The 9,454-nt window shown below is 42.0% G+C and overlaps 1 protein-coding gene across 1 annotated transcript; it reads left to right on the forward strand.

Moving 5' to 3' along the window:
* Positions 1-2,667: 2,667 nt before the first annotated feature.
* On the forward strand, positions 2,668-4,146 carry LOC122316233. Its single transcript, XM_043132767.1, has one exon. It carries the CDS (start codon positions 2,668-2,670, stop codon positions 4,144-4,146), a length of 1,479 nt encoding a protein of 492 aa, XP_042988701.1.
* Positions 4,147-9,454: the final 5,308 nt, after the last annotated feature.

Consider the following 9,454-nt stretch of genomic DNA (forward strand, 5'->3'; position numbering starts at 1 on the left):
TGTAATGATATTCTCAAAAGAGGTGCCCAATTCAACAGATCAATAAACGCTTATCACAATTTACTCCATTTGTATGCTCTCAATACTCTCCAAACTCACATGAATACTTAAGCAAAAGACTTCTCTAGCTACATGTGTCAAACCACCATCTTACCACAAAACTTACATAAGTGCATTAAGTGTTTTGTGAATGCTTTTGCAAAAATGATTATGGTAAGTTTGGTGAATTCACGAAGATGGAGATGAATCAGAATAAGTACACATGTGAAAATGATGCACATGTGATGCAAATTAAAAAAATTGACACATGAAAATATGCCACAGAGTTCCAACAAGTATTTTAAATACTGAATTTGCAGCACCACCTCCCAACTTAAATGAAACATTGTCCTCAATGTAAATAATCAAAATTGAATGGGGAATAACTAAAAATGGTAGAATACACCTGATGAGTGATGATGGTAGCTCGCTAAGCACCAAAGATGGTAACCTGAAATGACGAAATAAAATTATCCTACAATCAAAAACAAAGAAAACAACAACAAACAAAAGGGAAAAGAAAGAAAATAAGAGAAAATTAAAACAAAACAAAACAAAACAAAATAAATAAAGAAAAACATACCTGGGTAGTGTGGCCAAGGTTGATAGACTGGATGCACAAGTGGAATATCTTCCACTTCCGGAACTTGCCTATCAATTAATACTTTAAGGCGTTGACCATTTACTTTAAAGATCCTACCATCCTTAGGATCCTTTATTTCTACCACCTCGTTTTCAAAAATATTTTTCACTACAAAGGGGTCAGTCCAGCTAAACCGAAGTTTTCCTTGTTGCTTGTGAAATCCAAAATCAGATAAGTATATTCGGTCATTAGGTTTAAACCTCTTCCTAAGAATATTTTTATCATGAAAAGTTTTTATTTTAACCTTATAGACTTTAGACTTAAGCAAAGGTTTCAATTTAACTCTTGGTGTTTTCATACTTACAGGAATCTGTTTTTCACCTTTCTTAGGCAACTCTTCGAATTTCTATTGCCAAGCCTATATGCCATAATCCTAAGTTTCATAAAAAATAGCACAAATATCAATAACATCAAATGAATCACTAATAGTATCAAACTCAAAATTCGTAAGGGAGTATTCAAGGGGATCAAAATCATGAGTTGTGTGAACTCCCTTATCTATGAGTGCGTCAATCATGTACGTTTGGTGGCACTCATCATCTGTTGGCTATTTCTCAATATGGAAAATGTTGACCTCCATGGTCATGTTTTCAAAAGATAGTTTCATCAACCCATTCCGGCAATTTATAAGTGCATTAGCCGTAGCAAGGAAAGGTCTACCTAATATGAGAGGAACCTTAGAGTTAGACTCAACAGCTGATTGAGTATCCAAAATTAAGAAATCAACATGATAATAAAACTTGTCAATTTGGATCAAAACATCCTCAACTATCCCTCTCCGTTTCTTAACTGAAAGATCAGCCAACTAAAGCACAACAGAAGTAGGCTTAATTTCACCCAAACTAAGCTGCAAATAAATGGAATAAGGCATCAAACTAACACTAACTCCAAGATCTAGCAAGGCTTGTTCAAGCTCATGATTTCCAATACTACATGCAATCGTTGGACAACCAGGATCCTTGTACTTAGGAGGAATTCACTGCTCAATCAGAGCACTAACTTGCTCTGTCAGAAATGCTGTCTTCTTAACATGATGCTTCCTCTTAACTGTACACAAATCTTTAAGAACTTTTACATAAGTGAGAACTTGTTTAATAACATGCAAAAGAGGACAGGTTCTCCAAGATTTCATTACTAGGATCCAAAGTTTGCATACCAGATTTTAAAGCTTGAGGAAATGGTATCTTAATTGGACTCTTGATTACCTCGGCTTCCTTAGGGAACTCGATACTATCATTGCTTTGTTCCTCTTCAATATCCTTGGGCTTATTAGTTGTTGGGATGTGTAAGGACTTACCACTTCTTCTCACAATGGCATTGACATCTTTTAAATTTTTTTGTGCCATATGCTGACCTTGGGGTGCGGATTAAGCTTGAGAAGGAAACTTGCCATGCTTATTCACACTCAAGGAGCTCATTATCTTGGATATATGACTCTTTATCATTTTGTTTTCTTCAACAACCTGTATAATCAAAGATTCAAACTTTTGATTAGTTTTACTCTGTGCCTCAACAAAAGCATGTAAAGTATCTTCTAAGGGGATCCTAGAATGTGACACCCCCAAATCCCACGTACAGATATGGGGAAATCGAGATGTCTGGATCCACCCTATCGCCAAGTGCCAAGTGTGTGTACATGCAACAAGTGCGCAAAAGAAAACATACAAAGTCTCATGACTAAGTACCAGAATTTTTCTTTGTTTAATACAAAGCCATTCGAGTAATATTTCCTAATTACCAAAAGGTATTCACTAGCACGAGTATTTTAAGGTCCTTCTCTCTCTACTCCCAGGCGAGTGAGAGTGTAAGGTTATGTTTCTTTGTATCTTGATACAAAGAAAGCTATCTCATAGTGAGAGCTAAGAGCTGTGGTGTAGTGCAGTGTGTTTATTTACAGAGTGATTTTTTATACTAGATTCGTCTAGGTAATCAGGAATCCAGTTCTTCTGAGTTATTAGTCCCAATGTGTGTGAAGCAGTTCATCCATGGGCGACGAGGACCTATCAAAGCTATGGGAAGGTCTAACACTGATAGAGGATGAACAAGCATTTGTCAAAGTCTCGGACAAGGATCTCATGGAGGCGGCTCAAAGGGGATCCTTCTGTCTGTTGGCAAAGGTCATCACCGAAAGAATTTTCAATAAGGAGGCTTTTCGGTCAACCATGCTCCAGGTATGGAAGTTGGAAGGAGCAGTAACTTTCACGGAGATAGGGGAGAGCAGTTTTATGATGGAATTTGGGATGAAGACAGACAAGGACAAGATATTAAGAGGAAGGCCATGGACATTTGATCGAAGCTTGATAGGAATCCAAGACATTGATAGCAGTCTTCCCCCTAGTGCAGTCAGTTTCTCTCTAGAACCTTTCTGGGTGCAAATCCATAACATCCCCTTTGCATGCATGATAGAAAACTATGGCCACCAAATTGCCTCGGCTATAGGAAGAGTTCTAAAGGTGGAAGTGAACAGAGATGGCCAAGGTTGGGGAAAATGTCTGCGTGTCTTTGTTGAGGTAGATATCACCAAACCTCTGGTTCGTGGGAGATGGGTGGTAGCAGGAGATAGGAAAGTCTGGTCTGCCTTCAAGTACGAGAGACTCCAAAGTTTTTGTTTCAGATGTGGAGTCATTATGCATCAAGGTAGGGGATGTTATAACCAAAGACCTCAAGAAGATCAACCTGCCCAGTTTGGTCCCTGGTTGCGTGCCACACCAAACAAGACCCCTTTCATTTCTACCAAGTCCTATGGAGTTAAACCAGATCCAAAAAAATCAAATGAGAAACCTCCTCCCTCAACCATGGATCGAAGTGGCCAGCTCTTCTGGAACCATAACAAAGGACAAAAGGAACAAGCAAGGCAGCAAGCCCAGAATCCTTCTGAGGAAACTGGTACAGTGGTGCAAGGCTATAAGGAGGAGCTACCTACTAAGTCACAAGTCAGTAGAAGATCTCTACAAGGACAGCCAGGTAAGCTCCCATACCTTGCCTCAGTAGTTAATTGCCAACCTTTATCCACAGAGGAAAGTTGTAGGCCATCCCTCTCTGTACATCCCAAACCAAACTCCCCTACTCTAGTAAAAGACCCTGTAGTCGAAATGGAACAAGACCCCACTGCCATCAGCCTGGAACCAACCAATACTAACCCCAAGTCCCATCTCAGAAGTTCAAAAAGACTGGTCAAACTTTCTCAGGAAAACATAGCCCCTACTAAGGTTACTGTACAAACTAGGAAAACCACTTGGAAGAGGAAAGCCCGTGAACCCCACTCAGGTAGACCTGAATTCTCAATCACCCCAGTGGAACTGCTGAAGAAAAGACTTAGGGAAAGAACCTTGCGAGACATATCTAACATCAATGGCAAGCAAACCAAACTGGACAACATGCTTATCGAGATCAAACAAGAGTCTAAGGGTGAGCTACCTCAACAACTGGCAGAGGCTGCTAGGCAGCCCTGCCAAGAGTTATGAGTTTAATAAGCTGGAACTGCTGAGGGCTTGGGAACCCTCGGACAGTTCAATTCCTTAACCTCATGGTGAAGGACAAGTCCCCCTCCATGATTTTTCTCATGGAGACAAAGTGCACTAAAACAAGAATTGAAGAAGTTAAAAGAAGTCTGAGTTTTGATGCCTGCATCTTAGTTGAAAGTAGGGGACGCACTGGAGGTCTTGCCTTAATGTGGAAAAAGAATATTGAAGTGTCCATCTATAACTACTCTAGGTGGCATATCAGTGCTAGTATTTCGAGTCAAACAGGCTCACTCCCATGGTTCTTCACGGGATTCTATGGGCATCCTGAGACCTCTAAGAGGAGATGCAGTTGGGAGCTTTTAAAAGACCTTAAACCTATGCCTAACACTCCATGGTTGGTCTGTGGTGATTTCAATGAAATTACCTGTCAAGATGAAAAAATGGGAGGTCCCCCCAAACCTTATAACCAAATGGAGAAGTTCAGAGAAGCTTTAGATTTTTGCTCTTTGAAGATGATTCTGACTGTAGGACCTAAGTACACCTGGTCCAATAACAGAAAAGGTACTGATTTCACTAAGGAGCAGCTAGACCGAGGGTTAGCAAACCCAGCTTGGTCTCAGAGGTTCAAAGAGGCATGTTGTGTTGTATGTCCTGCAGTGAAGTCAGATCATCTACCTCTACATATTGCCTATCAAGCAAGAGGCACCAGGGTAGCTCCCCTTCTAAGTTGTTCAGATTCGAAGCAGCCTGGACACTTAAGGAGGGGTGTGCTGCTATCATAAAGAAGGCTTGGGGAAGACAGGGTTGGGGAGAGGACCAAGCTCCACTAGTGGTAAGAAGATTGAGAAACTGCAGCACAGAGCTAAAGAAATGGAACACTAATGAAAATAGGGGTGCAACTACTGAGGTTAAACAGAAAATGTCAACCCTGTGTAAGTTACAAGAAGAGGGTCAAGGTGAGCATGTGGACTTAATGCTAAGATTGCAAAAGGAGATTGAACAATCCCTTGAAGAGGAAGACCTAAAGTGGAAGTAGAGAGCTAAGCAGCACTGGCTCAAAATGGGTGATCAGAACACTAAATTTTATCATCAACATGCCACCCAGAGAAGGAAAACAAACAGGATCCACCAAGTAATGGATGGGCAGGGGTCTCTGGTTACTGATAAACAACAAATTGGATCCATTTTTTCATATTTTTTTCTGTGATCTTTTTACCACATCTAATCCAACAGGCATTGGTGAATGCATCAAGAATGTGCCCCCTCATAATTACGGGTGAGACGAATGAACATTTGGGGAGGGAGTTCACAGTAGAAGAAGTCAAGATGGCTGTGTTCCATATGAATGGTCTTGGCTCTCCAGGTCCAGACGGATTCCTAGCCTTATTCTATCAAACAAACTGGAATGTAGTGGGAGAAGAGGTTACAAGATTTGCCCTCAACATTCTGAACAAAGATGGCTCTTTGGAGGGAAGCAATGACACTTTCATCACACTCATCCCAAAGGTCAAAGAAGCCAAGAGAGTTTTTGATTTCAGACCAATTAGTTTGTGTAATGTGTAATACAAAGTAGTAGCAAAAGTAGTAGCAAATAGACTTAAAGCTGTTTGCCTAACATTATTTCCCAAAGTCAAAGTGCTTTTGTACCAGGTAGAGCCATCACAGACAACATTCTGGTGGCCTATGAAACTCTCCATTCAATGTCAACCAGGATGCAAGGGAAATCAGGCTACATGGCATTCAAACTATACATGAGCAAGGCATATGATCGTGTAGAATGGAGCTTTTTGACTACAGTAATGAGCAAGTTGGGTTTCAGTAACAGTTGGGTCTCCCTGATCCTACAATGCATCTCCTCAGTTTCCTACTCTATCTTACTAAATGGTGAGCCACAAGGATTCTTCATGCCCTCCCGAGGATTGAGGCAAGGGGACCCCCTCTCCCCTTACCTTTTTGTCCTCTGTGCAGAAGCTTTGTCATGCCTCTTACTCAAGGCAAAAAGGGAAGGAAGCATCTCGAGTGTGCCAGTGGGCCGAGGTCCTGTCAAAGTAAACCACCTCTTTTTTGCTGATGATAGCTTAATATTCTGCAAAGCCAACTCCCTTGAGTGGAGTAGACTAATGAGGATTTTAACCCAATATGAACTTGCATCTGGCCAGAAGCTCAACAAGGAAAAGTCCTCTATCTATTTCAGAAAGAACACACCATCTGAGAACAAGAGCACCATCCTGAGGATAGCTAGAGTCAATGCAATAGTCTCATTTGAGAAGTACCTCGGCCTTCCCACCATGGTGGGGAGAACCAAGATTGCATCCTTCCACAGTTTAATTGATAGAGTTTGGACACGAGTGACAAATTGGAAAACAAACTCTCTGTCAATAGCTGGGAAAGAGATCCTAGTTAAATCAGTCCTACAAGCTATCCCTACCTACACCATGGGGGTTTTTCTCCTTCCTCAATCTATAGTAAATAGACTAGACCAGCTCCTAAGAAAATTTTGGTGGGGGTTTAATGAAGGAAGAGCCAAGATCCAATGGGTCAAGTGGGATAAACTCAGCAAGCCTAAACTTCAAGGAGGTATGGGGTTTAGGAGTTTCAAGAGCTTCAACCTGGCCCTACTTGCTAAACAAGGGTGGAACCTCCTCACAAAACCTGACTCTCTTCCCGCTCAAATCATCAAACAGAAGTATTTTGCAAAAGGAAGCCTTTTGAAAGCTAACATGGGACTCAGACCTTCACTTGCCTGGAGGAGTCTAAAAGTTGGCCTGAACCTACTAAAGGAAGGTCTCATATGGAGGGTTGAGAATGGGGCACAAGTCAAAATATGGGAGGATAGATGGCTGCCAAGACCTCACATCCTGACCTCTAACAATGGCAGGAGTCTAGTAGAAGATGTCACTCGGGTGGAAGACTTAATTGACCCTAATCTAAGGAGATGGGATATCAGATTGCTAGCCAACCTCTTCTCACAAGAGTGTGTGGAGACTATAAGAACCATTCCCATCAGACTAGGTCACAGGGAGGATCAATTGGGCTGGGAGTGCACCTCAAATGGCATGTTCACTGTCAGGAGTGCATACCACCTCCATCGAGCCTTACAACCCAACCATGAGAGTGGCCCCTCAGCTAGTCCCACTAGGGAGGGTTTCTGGAAATCTCTGTGGAAGCTGCAAGTGCCGAATGGGATAAGGATGTTCCTGTGGAGAGCATGCATTGAGTCATTACCCACTTTCAGTAACTTAAAAAAGAGGAAGATAAGGGATGTCTCATTATGTCCAATATGTCACATTGAGGAAGAAATAGCAGGTCATGTGTTGTGGAGTTGTGGTGCTACCCAGGATGTGTGGGGACAAGCCAGCAGGGCACTACAAAAACTATCTTTGAGTGGCATTTCTTTCAAGTCCATCTGGGAGCAAATGACAGAAAAACTAGCTCAGAAGGAGCTGGAAACAGCAGGCTCGATAGCCAAACTAATTTGGGCTGGGAGGAATGATTTCGTGCAAGGGAAGGATCTTAAACACCCCAGCTTCATCATCCAAAGGTCTCATACTGAATTGAGTTGCTTCAAAGCAGTAAAAGCAAAGGCCCCCCAAAGTCTGGCCAGCCCTGCCTCCTCACCTCAGACTTGGAAGAAACCACCCGAGGGGAATTACAAGTTGAACTGGGATGCATCTCTCAATACCACAGAAGGCCTGGTTGGAGTTGGAGCCATTATTAGAGACAGATGTGGAAGGGTCATGGGAACACTTAGAGCTCGAAAGGAAGTCACTCTATCTCCTTATGCTATAGAGGCGTATGCTTTGATGTTGGCTGTCCTGTTTTGTAAAGAGTCTGGGATCAGTGAGATCATGTTGGAAGGAGACTCTCTTCAAGTTGTCAAACAACTCAGGGATCAAGAGGAAGACAGGAGCATAGGAGGACTTATAATCGAGGACACAGTTTCTATTTTGAGGTCCTTTGTTGCTTGGAGTGTGTGTCATACTAAAAGGGATGCTAATGTGGCAACACATGTGCTGGCCAAGAATGCCCTTTTGAGTGAGTTTGATCGTTATGATCTAGAAGATATTCCTTGTTGTATTAAGCAAGTTGTTGCCAGTGATGCTTGTAACCTATGACTTAATCCAATGAAGTGTTTCTTCTTAAAAAAAAAAAATACAAAGCCATTCACAACATACATAATAAAATATTACAAACCACAAATATAGTTTCAAACCCAACAACAAGGCAATAACTCCAACTCAATAGTTCGGCGGAGCTGCCTCCTCAGGCTCAGCCTCCTCCTCCTCCTCGATCTCTGCATCAAAATCTACGGTACCAAAATGGTGCTACAGGTAAGTAAGATCCAAATGCCACAAGATAAAACATATTAAACTCAAACAATATGCATGAAAGAATGCAATGCACATAATCCATAAAACCACATTTTTCCACGCACGCCAAAATCCCATTTTGGCCCAAAACATAACTTTTAAAACCAGTAATCGTCATTATCCCAGATGATGGCCCAAAACAAGAAACCACCATTTTTCTAGAAAATGGATCACATAGCCTCAACGTAACCTCGCCATTTTCCCAGAAAATGGCCCGTATCCAAAATCCATACAAACGATCTAATTATTGCATGCACCATGATCTCCCCCTAGGGATCATCTGCACACTTTGGCTCCTGTGCCACACCGCAGGTAACGACTATGCGTGTGACACCTAAACAAGTGATGCCCAGTACTCGAGCCCAGCACATCTCTGCACCAGGCCATCCACTAGTCCCTGCCACTCTAGGGACCACGGAGTCGACACGACAGCGTTACAGTATCGTGTGATCCGGTTGTCGCCTAGCGACAACCCAGGGGATGTCACTCAGTATTATCCACTCTCGAGTGACCAGAGGAGCTCCACCGAGATAATACCCCATCCCGGCTTGGGGTCGTGATACACACGCACCCGAAAAATCATTTGCGCAAATAAAACCAGTTTTTCTCAAATTAAATAAATTGCACGTGAATGCCTCATGCAATGCACGCCTCAAGGCACAAATAACCAACCAATCACAAACAACAAAATCAAGCAACTGTGTCCTCAATCCATCTGACTCCCGAACTCCTCGGACTCAGTCCAGAATCAACCAACCAGTCAAATAATTAATTGTAAGAGCAAAAATATATTTAAATCTAAAATGAAGTTTAGAGAATACTTACAGCGCCATAAGGTATATTTTCGAAAGCTCACGACGTTGCAAATGGCGGAGAAAAAGCAACGTAACAGTGTATTTTACACTGTGGCCGTTGGTTGTAAATTACCCACTTTCGAA

Source organism: Carya illinoinensis, chromosome 7 (genome assembly GCF_018687715.1).
Source record: "Carya illinoinensis cultivar Pawnee chromosome 7, C.illinoinensisPawnee_v1, whole genome shotgun sequence".
NCBI lineage: Eukaryota > Viridiplantae > Streptophyta > Magnoliopsida > Fagales > Juglandaceae > Carya > Carya illinoinensis.